At 48.5% G+C, this 23359-nt stretch overlaps 1 protein-coding gene across 1 annotated transcript; it reads left to right on the forward strand.

Moving 5' to 3' along the window:
* The first annotated feature begins 1387 nt into the window (after positions 1-1387).
* Positions 1388-21410, forward strand: RAB3D (RAB3D, member RAS oncogene family). The gene is made up of 5 exons (XM_069767221.1): positions 1388-1728; positions 10175-10402; positions 12430-12548; positions 14529-14653; positions 20564-21410. Exons 2-5 carry the CDS (start codon positions 10175-10177, stop codon positions 20743-20745), a joined length of 654 nt encoding a protein of 217 aa, XP_069623322.1. The 5' UTR covers positions 1388-1728; the 3' UTR covers positions 20746-21410.
* Positions 21411-23359: the final 1949 nt, after the last annotated feature.

Consider the following 23359-nt stretch of genomic DNA (forward strand, 5'->3'; position numbering starts at 1 on the left):
GGCAAACTGCTCCAGGTCCCTGATATTTGAAGGCTGCCTTCTCCAAACTGCCATTTTTAGATCTCTCCACAGGTGTTCTATGGGATTCAGGTCTGGACTCATTGCTGGCCACCTTAGAAGTCTCCAGTGCTTTCTCTCAAACCATTTTCTAGTGCTTTTTGAAGTGTGTTTTGGGTCATTGTCCTGCTGGAAGACCCATGACCTCTGAGGGAGACCCAGCTTTCTCACACTGGGCCCTACATTATGCTGCAAAATTTGTTGGTAGTCTTCAGACTTCATAATGCCATGCACACGGTCAAGCAGTCCAGTGCCAGAGGCAGCAAAGCAACCCCAAAACATCAGGGAACCTCCGCCATGTTTGACTGTAGGGACCGTGTTCTTTTCTTTGAATGCCTCTTTTTTTCTCCTGTAAACTCTATGTTGATGCCTTTGCCCAAAAAGCTCTACTTTTGTCTCATCTGACCAGAGAACATTCTTCAAAAACGTTTTAGGCTTTCTCAGGTAAGTTTTGGCAAACTCCAGCTTGGCTTTTTTATGTCTCGGGGTAAGAAGTGGGATCTTCCTGGGTCTCCTACCATACAGTCCCTTTTCATTCAGACGCCGACGGATAGTACGGGTCGACACTGTTGTACCCTCGGACTGCAGGGCAGCTAGAACTTGTTTGGGTGTTAGTCGAAGATCTTTATCCAACATCCGCACAATCTTGCGTTGAAATCTCTTGTGAATTTTTCTTTTCCGTCCACATCTAGGGAGGTTAGCCACAGTGCCATGGGCTTTACACTTCTTGATGACACTGCGCACGGTAGACACAGGAACATTCAGGTCTTTGGAGATGGACTTGTAGCCTTGAGATTGCTCATGCTTCCTCACAATTTGGTTTCTCAAGTCCTCAGACAGTTCTTTGGTCTTCTTTCTTTTCTCCATGCTCAATGTGGTACACACAAGGACACAGGACAGAGGTTGAGTCAACTTTAATCCATGTCACCTGGCTGCAAGTGTGATTTAGTTATTGCCAACACCTCTTAGGGGCCACAGGTAAGTTATAGGTGCTGTTAATTACACAAATTAGAGAAGCATCACATGATTTTTTTGAACAGTGCCAATACTTTTGTCCACCCCCTTTTTTATGTTTGGTGTGGAATTATATCCAATTTGGCTTTAGGACAATTCTTTTTGTGTTTTTTTCATTTAAGACAAATTAAATGAAGATAATAATACCAAATAATTTGTGTTTGCAATCATTTTCAGGAAGAAACTGAGTATTATCTGACAGAATTGCAGGGGTGTCAATACTTTTGGCCATGACTGTATGTCACGGTATTACACTACAGCCGGTGAACACCATTACTTTGAGGTAATTTGATGGTCACAGTGGGGATAAGGAGCCGGATACAGCTTCAGGATTGCAGGGTCTGGCCATTGTGTTGTACAGTCAGGACACAGGGACTGTGGAGCCAGCAGGCAGCTGGTCAGGGACAGGAAGGGCAGCCCTGCAGGGAGAGAGGGCTGTGCTAGAGGAGGAGGGAGAATGCAGGGGAAGGAGACACACCTCAGCCAGGGCTGGAGACAGAGCTACCTGCAAACAGACAGATCCGGGAGGGAGGGCAGGAGACAGCAGCAGTGAAAGCCAGGCAGGGCCAATACAGGGGTGCAGCAGGACAGGGAGACCACTGCAAAGGGTGACCCAGGAGAAGCTGAGCCTGTGGCGGCTGGACCCTGCTGGAGAAGGTAATATATCCTGGGGTGGGCTGTCACCAGCAGCTGCTGGGTCCCCATCCTGGGACACGTCTCCTTACATGTGGGTGTGTGTGTGTCCTCCATGTATCCCTAAGTACTGATGTGATAGTTATACACTATATACATGTGTAGCCTGTGTGCAGGGTGGGCTAGGGCTATGTGTGCAGGGTGGGCTATGACTATGTGTGCAGGGTGGGTTAGGGCTATGTGTGCAGGGTGGGTTAGGACTATGTGTGCAGGGTGGGCTAGGACTATGTGCAGGGTGGGCTAGGACTATGTGCAGGGTGGGCTAGGACTATGTGTGCAGGGTGGGCTAGGACTATGTGCAGGGTGGGCTAGGACTATGTGCAGGGTGGGCTAGGACTATGTGTGCAGGGTGGGCTAGGACTATGTGTGCAGGGTGGGCTAGGACTATGTGCAGGGTGGGCTAGGACTATGTGTGCAGGGTGGGCTAGGACTATGTGTGCAGGGTGGCCTAGGACTATGTGTGCAGGGTGGGCTAGGGCTATGAGTGCAGGGTGGGCTAGGGCTATGTGTGCAGGGTGGGCTAGGACTATGAGTGCAGGGTGGGCTAGGGCTATGAGTGCAGGGTGGGCTAGGGCTATGTGTGCAGGGTGGGCTAGGACTATGTGTGCAGGGTGGCCTAGGACTATGTGTGCAGGGTGGGCTAGGGCTATGAGTGCAGGGTGGGCTAGGGCTATGAGTGCAGGGTGGGCTAGGGCTATGTGTGCAGGGTGGGCTAGGACTATGAGTGCAGGGTGGGCTAGGGCTATGTGTGCAGGGTGGGCTAGGACTATGAGTGCAGGGTGGGCTAGGACTATGTGTGCAGGGTGGTGCCGGGGCTGTGTAGTCACTAGGAGTAGTCCTGGGGTTGCTGGATATAATGGATGGAAGGCCCATAGTGATCGGACAGATGGGGCAGGGTGTTGTCAGCCACCAGCCAAGTTTATAGCATTGGACCGTGATATAATATATAATAATAATATGTATGGCACTTTTTAATTGGACTAGCCCCATCAGGGCATGTAGTAATTATAATCCTGGCACTGGGATATTTTTGGGGCGTAAATCCCATTGACGCTGCTGGGGGCGAGCGTGGAGAATTAATGGCTTTTCTCATTAGTGCACCATTATGAGCAGCATCTCCTATACCAGAGTGGGAGGTGATTGAGAGAAGCGACTGTATGACGGGGGTCCCTATTTAATGTATACGGTACCCCCCGAATGACTGTACCCATGCCTGGTACATTTGGAAGGGCTTTCGAGTCGTTTTTTCACCCTTTTTGAGAAGCTAAGGTGCAGACTTTTGTCTTTTATCAGCCTCTGTAAGCTCGGCGGAGATCCCAGCTCCTGGGTTTTATTTGCTTTGGGGTGTAGACGGTGTAACACCCAGATGGCTGGACACAATGCTCCGCTCCAGCTGCTCAGAATCACTTTCCATTAGAAGACAAATTCCACGTAAGACGTTAATTACTTAGGACAGTAATGACTTAATGGCTCCTCCAGGTCAATACATCTGCCCCTTCCCCTTCCTATGGACAGTCCCCTGATGCCTGTGTCTCCTGCTTATGGATAGTCCCCACTCCCTTAAGTCCAGGTTGGTTCCTTGTTTTTTTCGGAGCAAGCTCCCTTCCCCATTTGGACTATTAACCCCTGGATCATAGAAAGGAACTAAAAGCCAAAGAAGCTCCAGGCTTTGGTGGACCAGCCCCAGAAGAAGGCCTCCTCTTGGTGCTTGGTTGTCTCTTGTTCCTCTCCTCGTTGTAGGTCCCCGGTGCTGAAAGTTGTAGTACACATATGACCATATGGTCCTCACCTATGTGTAGTGTGCGATCCTGAGGGGATTCTGATCTGGTATGATATTCGTGGTGATGTGTTTGTGGGAGATAAAGACTGATTTAGTCACTTGGGAATAGTCAAACTTGTCCCAAAGATGTGACCTCTAACTGCTCCAGATGGCACCATGGCTGGTTGCTTGTGAGAGGAGATCTGACCGTGACCACTAGTTCTTGTCTTTGTTCTGGCACCATGGCTGGCTACTTGTGAGAGCAGATCTTCAGACCTTGGCCACCAGTTTCTGTCCTTGTTCTGGCACCATGGCTGGCTGCTTGTGTGAGCAAATCTTCAGACCTTGACCACCAGTTCTTGTTCTGGCACCATGGCTGGCTGCTTGTGTGAGCAGATCTTCAGACCTTGGCCACCAGTTCCTGTCCTTGTTCTGGCACCATGGCTGGCTGCTTGTGTGAGCAGATCTCCAGACCTTGGCCACCAGTTTCTGTCCTTGTTCTGGCACCATGGCTGGCTGCTTGTGTGAGCAAATCTTCAGACCTTGACCACCAGTTCTTGTTCTGGCACCATGGCTGGCTGCTTGTGTGAGCAGATCTTCAGACCTTGGCCACCAGTTCCTGTCCTTGTTCTGGCACCATGGCTGGCTGCTTGTGAGACCAGATCTTCAGACCTTGACCACCAGTTCTTGTTCTGGCACCATGGCTGGCTGCTTGTGTGAGCAGATCTTCAGACCTTGACCACCAGTTCTTGTTCTGGCACCATGGCTGGCTGCTTGTGAGAGCAGATCTTCAGACCTTAACCACCAGTTCTTGTTCTGGCACCATGGCTGGCTGCTTGTGTGAGCAGATCTTCAGACCTTGGCCACCAGTTCCTGTCCTTGTTCTGGCACCATGGCTGGCTGCTTGTGTGAGCAGATCTTCAGACTTTGGCCACCAGTTCCTGACCTCGTTCTATTACACAAAGGACCAGATAATGACCCAACCCTAATACTTTTAAAGAAAATGTTCTCGGTATTAGATTTGTAGATAACTGTTATCTGATGGGGGTAGGGGAGTGAGTAATGTCATCTCTCCTGGGTTCTCCCAACTGGATGATAAGCAGCCACCAGAGATGTCCGGCATGAACGTGCTCCCCTCTCATCAATGACAACAGAGGTGTATGGGCACCATTAAGGCAGGATATGGGATAATTATGGGACTTGCTATAGATTATTGGATGGTAGATGGCTTAGTTATGATGTCTCCAGAAGTATTGAAGGTGAATCAGGACAGGCAGGTTTATTGCCTATCTTGTTGATTGGGTGACATTTTTTCTATCCCTCACACACGACATTACACCAGACTCACTTTTTCTTTATTTGTTTTTCAGTTAAATATAATTTATACTAAGTACAGAATATCCAGACCTTTCAATGGATTACTTCTGTCACAACATTTGTTTAAAGACCTCAACCTGCAAATGTTTTTGTAGCTACAGTGGAACAATTCAATTCTGACTTCCAGCAGCCACCAGTAGGGGGAGCTCACTCGATCTCGATTTATAGTCTGTCTATCTCAGTAAGTAGTGCGCTCCCCCTAGTGGTGGTTAAGGAAAACTAAGTTCTGAGTTCCAATAAAGTTATAAAACTTTTTAGTATTTAGGTAGAAGAATTCTTGTAGCTTTAACGGGGCAACAGGAACATGTGTAAGGCATTCTCCTCGAGGGGTAGAGGAAAAAAAATCAATGTGACACATAAATATACCGTATCTATATCTACTGTAGTATTGGCAGTGGCTGTAAACGTAAAGTTACATCTGGACGTCTGATCAGTTGTGTATCTGATAGTCAAGTTGTGAAAGTGTATTTTCCTATAGTATCATGTGCTTCCTCCTTAAATAGGCAGAGATTGTGCTAGCCGAATGCTACCATTGAATAGAAATATATGCAATGCCTCCATATAAGAGAAACCCCATGTCAGCCAGCAGCCCCGCGTCAGTACATAGGAATGATTGCAGCAGAGTATTTCTTGCATTGTCGAGTCATCTCAGTACATCTCAGGTATTTCAGTAATTCTGTGTCTTAGCGTTGTGCTCAAAAGTTTACATTCCCCGGCAGAATTTTTGCTTTCTTGGCCTTTTTACAGAGAATATGAATGATAACACCAAAAGTTTTTCTCCACTCATGGTTAGTGGTTGGGTGAAGCCATTTATTGTCAAACTCCTGTGTTTTCTCTTTATAAATCATAATGACAACTCAAAACATCCAAATGACCCTGATCAAAAGTTCACATACCCCATTTCTTAATTCCGTGTATTGCCCCCTCCAACATCAATGGCAGCTTGAAGTCTATTGTGGTAGTTGTGGATGAGGTTCTTTATTTTCTCAGATGGTAAAGCTGCCCACTCTTCTTGGCAAAAAGCCTCCAGTTCCTGTAAATTCCTGGGCTGTCTAGCATGAACTGCGCACTTGAGATCTCCCCAGAATGGCTCAATGATATTGAGGTCAGGAGACTGAGATGACCACTCCATAACCTTCACTTTGTTCTGCTGTAGCCAATGACAGGTTGACTTGGCCTTGTGTTTTGGATCATTGTCTTGTTGGAACATCCAAGTATGTCCCACACGCAGCTTCCGGGCTGATGAGTGCAAATTTGCCGCCAGTATTATTATTATTATTATTATTATACATTTTTATAGCGCCATTTATTCCATGGCGCTTTACATGTGAATACGGGGCAAATATAGACAAATACATTAAACATGAGCAGATATCAAGGCACACGAGTACATAAGGAGGGAGGACCCTGCCCGCGAGGGCTCACAGTCTGCAGGGGGTGGGTGAGGATACACTAGGAGAGGGAAGAGCTGGCTGTGCGGCTGTTCAGTAGGTTGAGGATCACTGCAGGCTGTAGGCTTGTCGGAAGAGATGAGTCTTCAGGTTCTTTTTGAAGGTGTCTATGGTAGGCGCAAGTCTGATGTGTTGGGGTAGAGAGTTCCAGAGTATGGGGGAAGCACGGGAGAAGTCTTGGATGCGGTTATGGGAAGAAGAGATGAGAGGGGAGTAGAGAAGGAGGTCTTGGGAGGATCGGAGGTCGCGTGTAGGTAGGTACCGGGAGACCATGTCACAGATGTATGGAGGAGACAGGTTGTGGATGGCTTTGTATGTCAGTGTGAGGGTTTTGAACTGGAGTCTCTGGGCGATAGGAAGCCAGTGAAGGGCTTGACACAAGGGAGAGGCTGGGGAATAGCGGGGGGACAGGTGGATTAGTCGGGCAGCAGAGTGTAGGATGGATTGGAGTGGTGCCAGAGTGCTAGAGGGGAGTCCAGAGAGTAGGAGGTTGCAGTAGTCGAGGCGGGAGATGATAAGGGCATGCACTAGCGTTTTTGCAGTGTTGCGGTCAAGGAAAGCACGGATCCGTATTTGCTGATAACGTGCTGCATTCATCTTTCCTTCAACTTTGACCAAGTTTTCTGTGCCTTTGTAGCTCACACATCCCCAAAACATCAGTAAACCACCTCCATGCTTTACAGTAGGAATGGTGTTCCTTTCATCATAGGCCTCTCTCCAAATGTAACGTTTATGGTTGTGGCCAAAAAGTTCAGTTTTGGTCTCATCACTCCAAATTACCTTGTTCCAGAAGTTTTGAGGCTTGTCTCTGTGCTGTTTTGCATATTGTAGGCGAGATACTTTGTGGCATTTGCGCAGTAATGGCTTTCTTCTGGCGACCCAACCATGCAGCCCATTTTTCTTCATGCGCCTAATTGTGCATCTTGAAACAGCCACACCGCAAGTTTTCAGACAGTCCTGTATTTCAGCTGATGTTATTTGTGGGTTTTTCTTTGTATCCCAAACAATTTTGCTGGCATTTGTGGACAACATTTATGTTAGTCTACCTGACCGTGGTTTTGTCTTTATAGAGCCCCTGATTTTCTATTTGTTAATGACAGTGTGAACGCTGCTGACTGGCATTATCAATTCCTTGGATATCTTTTTGTATCCCTTTCCTGTTTTATACAGTTTAACTACCTTTTCCCGTAGATCCGTTGACAATTCTTTTGCTTTCCCCATGAGTCACAATCCAGAAACGTCAGTGGCTGGATGAAAGACGCAAGAGTCTGTCTGGATACCAGAACTTCACTCAGCTTTTATGCACACACTGATTACAAGCAAACAGGTCACAGGTGAGGATGTTACCTTTAGTAGCCATTCACAGTCAACTTCTGTGCATGTTATCTGGCCAAAATCACCAGGGTATGTGAACTTGTGATCAGGGTCATGTGGATGTTTTTGGTTGTCATTATGATTTAAAAAGAGAAAACACAGTAGTCTGACAATAAATGGCTTCACCCAACCACTAACCATGAGTGGAGAAAAAGTTTTGGTGTTGACATTCATATTCTCTGGAAAAAAAAAAAGGCCAAGAAAGCAAAAATTCTGCCGGGGTATGTAAACTTTTGAGCACAACTGTATATGGCGGCACGTCTATAATCACTACTGGGTTGTAGTCAGTGGAACTTCCAGAAAGGAGAGTAAATTGTGACTTAGTTTTGGAGCCCGGACTCGTCGCTTACAGGGCAGAGCTGGTGGACCGGACTCGTGGCTCATGTTAGCAAACCGCTCAGGTACATTATATGGAGAAAGGTATTGGGGCGCGTACACACTAAACCTCTAGGAGCTTTTCTGACCTCCCATCTTACACCCATAGACATTGATATGGTGTCGGCCCTCGGCAGATATAACGGCTCTCGCTCTTCTGGGACGGATTTCTACAAAAATGTTGGCGGCGTCTGTGGGAATATTGGAGCATTGGTGAGGTCAGACCCTGATGTTGGGGGAGGCCGGGCTCACAGTCTCCGGTGTATGCGTTAGATGGGGCTGAGGTCTGTGCGGCCGCTCATGTCCCCCCCCCATGTCTGTATGGACCTCGTGCACTGGGCGCAGTCATGGGGAACAGAAAAGGGTCTTCACCAAACTCTTCCCACAAAGATGGAGGCTACAATTGTCCACAATGTCTTGTGCTGAATCATTAAGATTTCCCTTCAGTGGAGCTAAGGGGCCGAGGCCGCCCCCTGATAACAGCCCAGAGCGTTATCCTCCTCCACCGTCTGTACAGCGGACACAATGCAGTCGGGGTAACGTTCTCCTGGAATCACCAAACCCAGACTCCTCCATCAGACGCCGTATAGAGATGTGTGATCCGTCACTGCACAGAACACGTCGTCTCCTCCAGATTCCAGTGGTGGCTTTTCACCACTCCATCCAAAGCTCAGCATTGTGCTTGGTGATGTAAGGCTGCATTCACTTCTTAGTAATATCACTCACAGGTGATGAGGGAAGATTTAGGAGGAAGAAATGTCATGAACGGACTTGTTCCCCTGGTGGCCTCTATTACAGGACCGGACTGGTATCAGTGAGCTCTGCACCTCTGGCCGTTCTGTTACATGTTAATAAAGGCAGATGACATGGCAGGGGGTCGGAGGTTATCCCCCGGGGGGGCGAGAGGCCGGATTTTATACACCAGGGGCGAGGGGCCGGATGTTATACACCGAGGGCGAGGGGCCGGATGTTATACAGCGGGGGCGAGGGTCGGATGTTATACACCAGGGGCGAGGGGCCAGATGTTACACACTGGGGCACGGGGCCAGATGTTATACACCAGGGGCGAGGGGTCGGATGTTATACACTGGGGGCGAGGGACCAGATGTTATACACCGGGGCGAGGGTCAAAGGTCATACACCGGGGGCGAGGGGTCGCATTTTATACATCGGGGGGCGAGGGGCCGGATGTTATACACCGGGGGCGAGGGGCTGGATTTTATACACGGGGGCGAGGGGCCGGATTTTATACATCGGGGGGCGAGAGGCCGGATTTTATACACCAGGGGGCGAGAGGCCGGATTTTATACACTGGGGGCGAGGGGCCGGATGTTATACACCGGGGCGAGGGGCCGGATGTTATACACCAGGGCGAGGGTTGGAGGTCATACACCGGGGCGAGGGGCCAGATGTTATACAGCGGGGGCGAGGGGCTGGATGTTATACACCGGGGTGAGGGTCGGAGGTCATACACCAGGGGCGAGGGGCCAGTTGTTATACACCAGGGGCGAGGGGTCGGATGTTATACACTGGGGGCGAGGGGCCAGATGTTATACACCAGGGGCGAGGGGCCAGTTGTTATACACCGGGGCGAGGTTCGGAGGTCATACACCAGGGGCGAGGGGTCGGAGGTCATACACCGGGGGCGAGGGGCCAGATGTTATACACCAGGGGCGATGGGCCAGATGTTATACCTCAGGGGTACAATGGGGGTGAGGGGCCCTATGTTATACAGCGGGGGTGAGGGCCCAGATGTTATACACTTGGACAAAAGGCCGGATATTATACACCGGGGCGAGAGGCCGGATATTTGCCCCCCATCATTTGGATAGGGAGGGACTGCATGTATGTATGTGGCCTCCTCCTCATAGGTGATAAACAATGGCGGTCCCCATGGTGCGATCTCTGCACAGACCTTATGACATGAGCCTGGCCTGTCCTACAGATGCCCTTTGAGACTCTTTTTTTAAGGTAAAGGAGCCGACACATCATTAGCGCAGAGCGGACTTTTCATTGATAACCTACAGAAATCTTCGGCCATTGGGATAACACAATAATTCTTCTCACACGACAGATGGCATCTGCCAGTGACACCCGCCAACCTCAGAAAGACGCTGCGGACCAGAATTTTGATTACATGTTTAAGCTCCTGATCATCGGGAACAGCAGCGTGGGGAAGACCTCCTTCCTGTTCCGCTATGCTGATGACTCCTTCACCTCCGCCTTTGTCAGCACCGTGGGGATAGACTTTAAGGTGAAGACCGTGTACAGGAACGAGAAGAGGGTGAAGCTGCAAATCTGGGTAAGAAATACCTAAATATTCTCTATGTGACAAGTGAACGGGCCGCAGCCTTCAGCAACAACGTTACATGATTGTAAGCAAACGTTGTATATCTACTGGCGGGGGCCGCACATGTACTATTCTGCTGGTGCAGTCACTGTGTACATACAGTACAGACCAAAAGTTTGGACACACCTTCTCATTTAAAGATTCTTCTGTATTTTCATGACTATGAAAATTGTACATTCACACTGAAGGCATCAGAACAATGAATTAACACATGTGGAATTATATACTTAACAAAAAAGTGTGAAACAACTGAAATTATGTCTTATATTCTAGGTTCTTCAAAGTAGCCACCTTTTGCTTTGATGACTGCTTTGCACACTCTTGGCATTCTCTTGATGAGCTTCAAGAGGTAGTCACCGGGAATGGTCTTCCAACAATCTTGAAGGAGTTCCCAGAGATGCTTAGCACTTGTTGGCACTTTTCCCTTCACTCTGCGGTCCAGCTCACCCCAAACCATCTCGATTGGGTTCAGGTCTGGTGACTGTGGAGGCCAGGTCATCTGGCGTAGCACCCCATCACTCTCCTTCTTGGTCAAATAGCTCTTACACAGCCTGGAGGTGTGTTTGGGGTCATTGTCCTGTTGAAAAATAAATGATGGTCCAACTAAACACAAACCGGATGGAATAGCATGCCGCTGCAAGATGCTGTGGCAGCCATACTGGTTCAGTATGCCTTCAATTTTGAATAAATCCCCACCAGTGTCACCAGCAAAGCACCCCCTCACCATCACACCTCCTCCTCCATGCTTCACGGTGGGAACCAGGCATGTAGAGTCCATCCGTTCACCTTTTCTGCGTCGCACAAAGACACAGTGGTTGGAACCAAAGATCTCAAATTTAGACTCATCAGATCAAAGCACAGATTTCCACTGCTCTAATGTTCATTCCTTGTGTTCTTTAGCCCAAACAAGTCTCTTCTGCTTGTTGCCTGTCCTTAGCAGGGGTTTCCTAGCAGCTATTTTACCATGAAGGCCTGCTGCACAAAGTCTCCTCTTAACAGTTGTTGTAGAGATGTGTCTGCTGCTAGAACTCTGTGTGGCATTGACCTGACCTCTAATCTGAGCTGCTGTTAACCTGCGATTTCTGAGGCTGGTGACTCGGATAAACTTATCCTCAGAAGCAGAGGTGACTCTTGGTCTTCCTTTCCTGGGGCGGTCCTCATGTGAGCCAGTTTCTTTGGAGCGCTTGATGGTTTTTGCCACTGCACTTGAGGACACTTTCAAAGTTTTCCCAATTTTTCCGACTGATTGACCTTCATTTCTTAAAGTAATGATGGCCACACCTTTTTCTTTACTTGGCTGCTTTTTTCTTGCTGTAATACAAATTCTAACAGTCTATTCAGTAGGACTATCAGCTGTGTATCCACCAGACTTCTGCACAACACAACTGATGGTCCCAACCCCATTTATAAGGCAAGAAATGCCACTTATTAAACCTGATAGGGCACACCTGTGAAGTGAAAACCATTCCCGGTGACTACCTCTTGAAGCTCATCAAGAGAATGCCAAGAGTGTGCAAAGCAGTCATCAAAGCAAAAGGTGGCTACTTTGGGGTGTAATAAAGATGTAACTCAACATCAGTATAGGGAAAATAATGCTATGTATTTGCCAAATGACTTCACATTTATGTAGATAAATTCTTTATGTAAGATGGTGAACATATTGAACAGTGACATGTATGCATGTGTAGGTATGGATGTACCATAAGTTCTAACATCAAGACATGTCTTTATACAAGATCTGTTGTCTTTATATAAGGTCTGTTATTTTGGGGATGGCTAAAGGCAATTAACTATATATACTAGATAAAATCCGGCTGCTCCCACCAGTTGTGGGGGGCCGCCTGACGCTGTGTCTCCTGACAGTGACAGACCGATCAGACATGGTGAATTTGTGCATTACTGTGGGTGTTTCCCTGGAGGTAGTTGTGATTGTGGCAGCGCCTTCTCCTGTGCTGACAGTCTTTGTGTTGTGTGTACAGGACACGGCCGGACAGGAGCGATACCGCACTATCACCACTGCATACTACAGAGGAGCCATGGGATTCCTGCTCATGTACGACATCTCAAACATGGACTCATTCAACGCCGTGCAGGACTGGTGAGCAAATAACCCCAACACTGGAACTGAGTAATAAATCAAGGGATTGATGGGAGGACAAGGTTTTTCAAGCCTATCCTATATTGTACTCCAGAGCTGTATTCACAATTCAGCTGCTTGTAATTGGAACTCCTCAACAACCTTGAATTGAGTTCCTATAATACTGCGGAAAGTGTTACTGAAATTAATACAGATACGGGACTAGAAAGATTTGAGCGCTGCAGAAGTGTGAATGCAGCTCTGGAGTATAATACAGTGTTTAATACAAAATAAGTAAAGTAATCTATCTACATATACTATGAAAAGATCTGTAAGATATCTATTATGTGCCTTTTATATTACTGGTGCCCGGGAGTAGGGCCTGAGGGCCATCCAAGGATGAACAATATGGGATTGAGGGTGAACTTGCTCTTTAAAAAGTCAGAATGACTATGCCCGAAGGAGTGAGCGGAGAGGGAAGTGCTGGCTCCACGGTGACAGCAAACAGCCTGAGGAGGAGGACAGCGTCACGGGGATCTCACAATTACCTGGGATGTGGACACAGTAAGAGTTGGGAATATCAGCTACTTGTCATGGTTCCAGATCTGCCATCATCAGGTTCTCCCTCAGGGACAAGTGGACGGACGCGTCATCAGGTTCTCCCTCAGGGACAAGTGGACGGATGCGTCATCAGGTTCTCCCTCAGGGACAAGTGGACGGACGCGTCATCAGGTTCTCCCTCAGGGACAAGTGGACGGACGCGTCATCAGGTTCTCCCCCAGGGACAAGTGGACGAACGCGTCATCAGGTTCTCCCTCAGAGACAAGTGGACGGACGCGTCATCAGGTTCTCCCTCAGGGATAAGTGGACGGATGCGTCATCAGGTTCTCCCTCAGGGATAAGTGGAAGGACGTGTCATCAGGTTCTCCCTCAGGGACAAGTGGACGGACGTGTCATCAGGTTCTCCCTCATGGACAAGTGGACAGACGCGTCATCAGGTTCTCCCTCATGGACAAGTGGACGGACGCGTCATCAGGTTCTCCCTCATGGATAAGTGGACGGACGCGTCATCAGGTTCTCCCTCAGGGACAAGTGGACGGACGCGTCATCAGGTTCTCCCTCAGGGACAAGTGGACGGACGCGTCATCGGGTTCTCACTCAGGGACAAGTGGATGGACGCGTCATCAGGTTCTCCCTCAGGGACAAGTGGATGGACACGTCATCAGGTTCTCCCTCAGGGACAAGTGGATGGACGCGTCATCAGGTTCTCCCTCAGGGACAAGTGGACGGACACGTCATCAGGTTCTCCCTCAGGGACAAGTGGAAGGACGTGTCATCAGGTTCTCCCTCAGGGACAAGTAGACGGACGCGTCATCAGGTTCTCCCTCAGGGACAAGTGGATGGACGCGTCATCAGGTTCTCCCTCAGGGACAAGTAGACGGACACGTCATCAGGTTCTCCCTCAGGGACAAGTGGAAGGACGTGTCATCAGGTTCTCCCTCAGGGACAAGTGGACGGACGCGTCATCAGGTTCTCCCTCATGGACAAGTGGACGGACGCGTCATCAGGTTCTCCCTCAGGGACAAGTGGACGGACGCGTCATCAGGTTCTCCCTCAGGGACAAGTGGACGGACGCGTCATCAGGTTCTCCTTCAATAAACTAATTCCACCACCTTTAAGTCATCTTGAAGATCACTCCAGTATCCTGTTCATAAATACCAAGATGTCCTCATACTCCCCCAGTGTGTATGGGGTCTGATGGGTGGTGTGTGCTTGGCGCCTCCTGTGACCCCTTTGAACGACGTGGCTGATGCCTCCTACATCTCTCATGGTGAATGACCTGAAAGTAAACTTTAAAAATTGACTATATTAATCTTTTATATTCCCTCCATAAAATGATAGCAATGAAAAGTATGCATCATTTCACACAAAAAAACTAGCTCCCTGTAAAACAAATCCTATACGGATGTCCGTCAGCTTTTCTCCCCTTCTTCTCTACAGGGCAACCCAAATCAAGACGTACTCATGGGACAACGCGCAGGTCCTGCTGGTAGGAAACAAGTGCGACCTGGAAGATGATCGGGTCATCCCTGCAGAAGACGGACGGAGACTGGCTGAAGAACTAGGTGAGGATGATTTGGCCTAACTCCTTCCCATCTGGGCGATTTTCCATTTTTGCACTTTAACTTTTTCCTCTCCTCATTTCAGGAGCCATAAGTTTTTTTTTCATTCTTCCATCCACATAGACATATAGGGCTTGTTTTTTTTAGCCCTGATTCGATGTTTTTATTGGCATCACTTTGGGGTAGATACGATGTTTTGATTGCCTGTTATTACATTTTTTTTTTGTGTTGTTCCAGCTGCTGAAAAAACACAATTGTGATTTTTTTTTTCGTTACTGATTGGTCTAATTTATTTTATACTTTAACAGATCTGACTTTTATTAACTCAGCGATACCAAATATGTGTATTTTTTAATGGGGTGTGACTTTTGTATTTTTTTTTTTTTACTGAATTTAATAGTCCCCTTTAGGGACTTGAAGCTGCGATCGTCTGATCGCTTGTGCTATACATAGCAGAGCAGCAGCACTGTTCTGTATAGCGATAATCACGATTTCCTATGAGCGCCATCTACAGGTTGGCTTCTACAGGAGGATCGTAATGACAGACACAGGGGTCTTCGGCAGACCCCCGACTGTCAAAGCAACTCATTAATGCTATGTGATCACGTCATGGGTGTGCCGATGAGCGTGTGGAATGACGTGCCCCTTATCGGTGAATGTTAAATGTCACTGTCAGAGATTGAGGTTAACAGCCGTGGGTGGATCTGTTAGAAGTAGATGATGGCTGAATATCACAGCCATCATCTGCCAGGAAAGATGTAGGTTCAGCATGCAAGCCCACATCAAAGTCAGGGAGCCGGCATACGACATACCAGTACGTCATATGTTGATAAGGGGTTATTGGGGGTCGCTGGGCACCACCAGCAAGCACTGAGTGCTCACTCGTGCTGCCAACTGTGCAGGTTTGTCTCTGCAGCATCGGAAAAGGGCAGGGGCACCGAGGCTGGGTGCGCCCCAGCGATCCGTATGGCTGCAGAGCCGCTCTCACAAGCTATATAGCTAAGCGATGACAAGCATGCACTCCTTGCCTAGGAGACCAGCCATCTCTGATACCCTGCCAAGGTGGCCGGTAACCTAGGCAACGAGCTTTACCATTTTAAAATTAAAAATATCCTATTTTTTTCAGAAGAAATAGAACTTTCAATATGTGCGAAATTGCAAAGTTTCTTTGGTTTTACCATCCCTGCATTTTTAAAAAAAATGAAAATGAGCTGCGGTAGTGACGCCATGAGTACGGCACATATACAGTGGGGCAAAAAAGTATTTAGTCAGTCAGCAATAGTGCAAGTTCCACCACTTAAAAAGATGAGAGGCGTCTGTAATTTACATCATAGGTAGACCTCAACTATGGGAGACAAACTGAGAAAACAAAATCCAGAAAATCACATTGTCTGTTTTTTTAACATTTTATTTGCATATTATGGTGGAAAATAAGTATTTGGTCAGAAACAAACAATTAAGATTTCTGGCTCTCACAGACCTGTAACTTCTTCTTTAAGAGTCTACTCTTTCCTCCACTCATTACCTGTAGTAATGGCACCTGTTTAAACTTGTTATCAGTATAAAAAGACACCTGTGCACACCCTCAAACAGTCTGACTCCAAACTCCACAATGGTGAAGACCAAAGAGCTGTCAAAGGACACCAGAAACAAAATTGTAGCCCTGCACCAGGCTGGGAAGACTGAATCTGCAATAGCCAACCAGCTTGGAGTGAAGAAATCAACAGTGGGAGCAATAATTAGAAAATGGAAGACATACAAGACCACTGATAATCTCCCTCGATCTGGGGCTCCACGCAAAATCCCACCCCGTGGGGTCAGAATGATCACAAGAACGGTGAGCAAAAATCCCAGAACCACGCGGGGGGACCTAGTGAATGAACTGCAGAGAGCTGGGACCAATGTAACAAGGCCTACCATAAGTAACACACTACGCCACCATGGACTCAGATCCTGCAGTGCCAGACGTGTCCCACTGCTTAAGCCAGTACATGTCCGGGCCCGTCTGAAGTTTGCTAGAGAGCATTTGGATGATCCAGAGGAGTTTTGGGAGAATGTCCTATGGTCTGATGAAACCAAACTGGAACTGTTTGGTAGAAACACAACTTGTCGTGTTTGGAGGAAAAAGAATACTGAGTTGCATCCATCAAACACCATACCTACTGTAAAGCATGGTGGTGGAAACATCATGCTTTGGGGCTGTTTCTCTGCAAAGGGGCCAGGACGACTGATCCGGGTACACGAAAGAATGAATGGGGCCATGTATCGTGAGATTTTGAGTGCAAACCTCCTTCCATCAGCAAGGGCATTGAAGATGAAACGTGGCTGGGTCTTTCAACATGACAATGATCCAAAGCACACCGCCAGGGCAACGAAGGAGTGGCTTCGTAAGAAGCATTTCAAGGTCCTGGAGTGGCCTAGCCAGTCTCCAGATCTCAACCCTATAGAAAACCTTTGGAGGGAGTTGAAAGTCCGTGTTGCCAAGCGAAAAGCCAAAAACATCACTGCTCTAGAGGAGATCGGCATGGAGGAATGGGCCAACATACCAACAACAGTGTGTGGCAACCTTGTGAAGACTTACAGAAAACGTTTGACCTCTGTCATTGCCAACAAAGGATATATTACAAAGTATTGAGATGAAATTTTGTTTCTGACCAAATACTTATTTTCCACCATAATATGCAAATAAAATGTTAAAAAAACAGACAATGTGATTTTCTGGATTTTTTTTTCTCAGTTTGTCTCCCATAGTTGAGGTCTACCTATGATGTAAATTACAGACGCCTCTCATCTTTTTAAGTGGTGGAACTTGCACTATTGCTGACTGACTAAATACTTTTTTGCCCCACCTTATCATCACTGGAGCCAAACAGTGAGCTCGGCGGCTCTGCTGGTGTCAACGGCTCAACCATGGAGCGCAATGATTAGCTGCAATGGTGATATGCTCTGTAGTCATGATGCCAATACACAGAGACCGGAGTAGTGGTGGAGAGCCGGAGCTGGACCGATGGAGTTCGTGTACTATCTGTGTTTGTTACTTTACAAGTACGTCATTGTTTGAGCCACACTTTTTTCCAAATGGAAAACCCCATTAAAAGGTTTGTCCAGTACTTTTATGCTGATAGCATATCCTTAGGATAGGTCATCAATACCAGATCATGGGGGTACGACACTTGGCACCCACCACCGATCAGCTGTTCCCAGTCCTGGGGTACTGAACATTCACCCTTTTCGAATGAATAGGTGTAGATCTGCAGTCCTCCACTATGGCCACTATACAGGACTGAACTCTAGTATTCTGCTCTACAACTGTTCAAATCTGGCCAGCATCGGCATCGGGACCTGACCAAATCCGGCCAGCATCGGCATCAGGACCTGATCAAATCCGGCCAGCATCGCCATCAGGACCTGATCACATCCGGCCAGCATCGGCATCTGGACCTGACCAAATCCGGCCAGCATCGGCATCAGGACCTGACCAAATCCGGCCAGCATCGGCATCAGGACCTGACCAAATCCGGCCAGCATCGGCATCAGGACCTGATCACATCCGGCCAGCATCGGCATCAGGACCTGACCTGACCAAATCCGGCTAGCAGTGGTACTCAGGACTGATCACATCCAGCTAGCTTCAGGACTCAGGACCTGATCACATCCGGCCAGCAACGGTACTCAGGACTGATCACTTCTTGACAGCAATGGTACTCGTGAATGATCACATCCCCACTGATCAGGACTAATCACATCGGCACTCAGGACTGATCTCTTGACAGCATTGGTACTCGGGAATGATCACATCCGACCAACATCGGGACTGGGGACTGATCACATCTGGTTGCCATCTGTGCTTGAGACCGATCACATCTGGCCAGAATCGGGACTGAGGACTGATCACATCTGGCCAGCATTGAGTCTTGGGACTGATCACATCTGGCCAGCATCAGGACTCGGGGCTTATCACATCTGGCCAGCATCAGGACTGATCACATCCGGCCAGCATCGACACTCAGGTCTGATCACATCCGGCCAATATCGGCACTCAGGTCTGATCACATCCGGCCAATATCGGCACTCAGGACTGATCACATTTGGCCAGCATCAGCACTCAGGACCTGATCACATCCAGCCAGCAACGGTACTCAGGACTGATCACTTCTGGACAGCATTGGTACTCTGGACTGATCTCATCTGGCCAGCATCAGGACTCAGGACTGATCACATCTGATTGCCATTGGTACTCAAGACCGATCATGTATAGTCAGCATCGGCACTCAGGACTGATCACATCCATCCAGCATCGGCACTCAGGACTGATCACATCCATCCAGCATCGGCACTCAGGACTGATCACATCTGGCGTGCATGAAGACTGATCCCATCTGGCTAGCATCAGGATTGATCACATCTGGCTAGCATCAGGATTGATCACGTTTGGCCAGCATCAGGACTCGGGACTAATCACATCTGGTTGCTGTCGGTGCTTGAGACCGATCACATCTGGCCAGAATCGGGACTGAGGACTGATCACATCTGGCCAGCATTGAGTCTTGGGACTGATCACATCTGGCCAGCATCAGGACTCGGGGCTTATCACATCTGGCCAGCATCAGGACTGATCACATCCGGCCAGCATCGACACTCAGGTCTGATCACATCCGGCCAATATCGGCACTCAGGTCTGATCACATCCGGCCAATATCGGCACTCAGGACTGATCACATTTGGCCAGCATCAGCACTCAGGACCTGATCACATCCAGCCAGCAACGGTACTCAGGACTGATCACATCTGGACAGCATTGAGTCTTGGGACTTATCACATCTGGCCAGCATCAGGACTGATCACATCCGGCCAATATCGGCACTCAGGAGTGATCACATTTGGCCAGCATCAGCACTCAGGACTGATCACATTTGGCCAGCATCAGCACTCAGGACCTGATCACATCCAGCCAGCAACGGTACTCAGGACTGATCACTTCTGGACAGCATTGGTACTCTGGACTGATCTCATCTGGCCAGCATCAGGACTCAGGACTGATCACATCTGATTGCCATTGGTACTCAAGACCGATCATGTATAGTCAGCATCCGCACTCAGGACTGATCACATCCATCCAGCATCGGCACTCAGGACTGATCACATCCATCCAGCATCGGCACTCAGGACTGATCACATCCATCCAGCATCGGCACTCAGGACTGATCACATCCATCCAGCATCGGCACTCAGGACTGATCACATCTGGCGTGCATGAAGACTGATCCCATCTGGCTAGCATCAGGATTGATCACATCTGGCTAGCATCAGGATTGATCACGTTTGGCCAGCATCAGGACTTGGGACTAATCACATCTGGTTGCTGTCGGTGCTTGAGACCGATCACATCCGGCCAGCATCTTCACTCAGGGCTGATCACATCTGGCAGACATTGGGACTCTGGACTGACTGTATCCGGTTGACAAAGTGTTGCCCCCTCCACCGATCTGATATTGATGGCTAATCCTAAGGACAGGCCATCAGTATAAAAGTACTGGACAACCCATTTAATGGTTAAAGTTGCACTGTTTATATAAACAAGAATGTTTGCAATTTTCTTTTTATTAAAAATCCTCTCTCTTCCCGAATAACGGAGACATTTTTCATTCTTTTGATTACGGCCCCTTGCCTAGGTTACCAGCCACATCTTCATTTTGGCAAAACATTATTGAAAATCTGTTTTTAAATGGATTTGTTGAAAAAAAAATGCTTTTCTAGCATTGTGTAAGAAAAAAAGACCCTGTATTTCCCAATACTGTGCTGCTCCTGGTGTCTGTATTGCTGAGTAAACCAAAAGAGTCACGGCCAAAGCCAAGGCCAAGGCCAAGGCCGGCCCGAGGTCTCCACTGACATGTGTTTCTCCTTCTCTTTAAGGATTTGAGTTTTTTGAAGCAAGTGCGAAGGAGAACATCAACGTGAAGCAAGTGTTTGAGCGTTTGGTGGACGTCATCTGCGAGAAGATGAACGAAAGCCTGGAGAATGGACCGGTACCGTCAGGTGGAACCGCTCAACTCAATGACGCCGCCCCCAAGGAGCAGAATAATTGTTCTTGTTAATCCGGTCACAGTCCCAATTAGGTCGGAGAGATGTCTCTTGTCATATGCAAAGCTCGGCGAGATGCAAAATGTCACTGCCCTCACGGGGCGGAAACCTCCTGGCTGTATGAGGTCCACAGGGAAGGGGGTGACTGCCGCCATCGCACTCCCGGCTGAGCGACCACTCCTCCAGCGAGAGGCATTGTTACATAAGAATCCCCAAGATAAGCCATTGTTACAGAAATCCCCCAAATATTGGGAGCCAGGGTCATGACCTATGTGGCCGCCATGCACCACCTATGGTGTGATCGCATCTCCGCAGGGGCTTCCTCCATGTTTCCTTGCCATTAAGTGCCAAAGATTAATCCAATGTGCCCCGAAGGCGAATAATTCCACACTACGAGGGATCTGCAAAGCTTGGCTCTGCATGTTTTTATTTTTAATGCTCCGCATGAACCTTCTGGAGGGGGACATAGAAATGTTACTGTGTATGGGCCGGACCCTCCGTGATGGACTGAGGGTGGGATTACTCCGCGCTCCCTGAAGTGCTGATTCGTACACATATATATATATTTGGGTGTCACAAATGAAGCTGTTAACACCTCAGATGTTCCCTCTCCTGCGGGTGTACGACCATTATACCACATGTTTACATTTGTAATAAAAGGAAGTCTCCTTTTATTGTATCTATGAAATCTGACTGTGTACAAGAGTGTGACCTGTGTATAAGGAGGAGGAGAGGGCTGTGCGTAAGGAGGAGGAGAGGTCTGTGTGTCCTGAGGTCTGTGTATAAGGAGGAGGAGAGGTCTGTGTGTAAGGAGGAGGAGAGGTCTGTGTATAAGGAGGAGGAGAGGTCTGTGCGTAAGGAGGAGGAGAGGTCTGTGTGTAAGGAGGAGGAGAGGTCTGTGTATAAGGAGGAAGAGAGGGCTGTGCATAAGGAGGAGGAGAGGTCTGTGTATAAGGAGGAGGAGAGGTCTGTGTATAAGGAGGAAGAGAGGGCTGTGCATAAGGAGGAGGAGAGGTCTGTGTATAAGGAGGAGGAGAGGTCTGTGTATAAGGAGGAGGAGAGGTCTGTGTATAAGGAGGAGGAGAGGTCTGTGTATAAGGAGGAGGAGAGGTCTGTGTATAAGGAGGAGGAGAGGTCTGTGTATAAGGAGGAGGAGAGGTCTGTGTGTCCTGATGTCAGTGTATTAGGAGGAGGAGAGGTCTGTGTGTCCTGAGGTCTGTGTATAAGGAGGAGGAGAGGTCTGTGTGTAAGGAGGAGGAGAGGTCTGTGTATAAGGAGGAGGAGAGGTCTGTGCGTAAGGAGGAGGAGAGGTCTGTGTGTAAGGAGGAGGAGAGGTCTGTGTATAAGGAGGAAGAGAGGGCTGTGCATAAGGAGGAGGAGAGGTCTGTGTATAAGGAGGAGGAGAGGTCTGTGTATAAGGAGGAAGAGAGGGCTGTGCATAAGGAGGAGGAGAGGTCTGTGTATAAGGAGGAGGAGAGGTCTGTGTATAAGGAGGAGGAGAGGTCTGTGTATAAGGAGGAGGAGAGGTCTGTGTATAAGGAGGAGGAGAGGTCTGTGTATAAGGAGGAGGAGAGGTCTGTGTATAAGGAGGAGGAGAGGTCTGTGTATAAGGAGGAGGAGAGGTCTGTGTGTCCTGATGTCAGTGTATTAGGAGGAGGAGAGGTCTGGGTGTCCTGATGTCTGTGTATGAGGAGGAGGAGAGGTCTGTGTGACCTGATGTCTGTGTATTAGGAGGAGGCGAGGTCTGTGTGTCCTGGTGTCTGTGTATTAGGAGGAGGAGAGGTCTGTGTGTCCTGATGGCTGTGTATTAGGAGGAGAGGTCTGTGTGTCCTGATGCCTGTATATTAGGAGGAGAGGTCTGTGTGTCCTGATGGCTGTGTATTAGGAGGAGGAGAGGTCTGTGTGTCCTGATGGCTGTGTATTAGGAGGAGAGGTCTGTGTGTCCTGATGCCTGTATATTAGGAGGTGAGGTCTGTGTGTCCTGATGGCTGTGTATTAGGAGGAGAGGTCTGTGTGTCCTGATGTCTGTGTATTAGGAGGAGAGGTCTGTGTGTCCTGATGGCTGTGTATTAGGAGGAGAGGTCTGTGTGTCCTGATGTCTGTGTATTAGGAGGAGGAGAGGTCTGTGTGTCCTGATGGCTGTATATTAGGAGGAGGAGAGGTCTGTGTGTCCTGATGCCTGTATATTAGGAGGAGAGGTCTGTGTGTCCTGATGGCTGTGTATTAGGAGGAGGAGAGGTCTGTGTGTCCTGATGCCTGTATATTAGGAGGTGAGGTCTGTGTGTCCTGATGGCTGTGTATTAGGAGGAGAGGTCTGTGTGTCCTGATGGCTGTGTATTAGGAGGAGAGGTCTGTGTGTCCTGATGGCTGTGTATTAGGAGGAGAGGTCTGTGTGTCCTGATGTCTGTGTATTAGGAGGAGAGGTCTGTGTGTCCTGATGGCTGTGTATTAGGAGGAGAGGTCTGTGTGTCCTGATGGCTGTGTATTAGGAGGAGAGGTCTGTGTGTCCTGATGTCTGTGTATTAGGAGGAGGAGAGGTCTGTGTGTCCTGATGGCTGTATATTAGGAGGAGGAGAGGTCTGTGTGTCCTGATGCCTGTATATTAGGAGGAGAGGTCTGTGTGTCCTG

Source organism: Ranitomeya imitator, chromosome 4 (assembly GCF_032444005.1).
Source record: "Ranitomeya imitator isolate aRanImi1 chromosome 4, aRanImi1.pri, whole genome shotgun sequence".
Classification (NCBI taxonomy): Eukaryota; Metazoa; Chordata; class Amphibia; order Anura; family Dendrobatidae; genus Ranitomeya; species Ranitomeya imitator.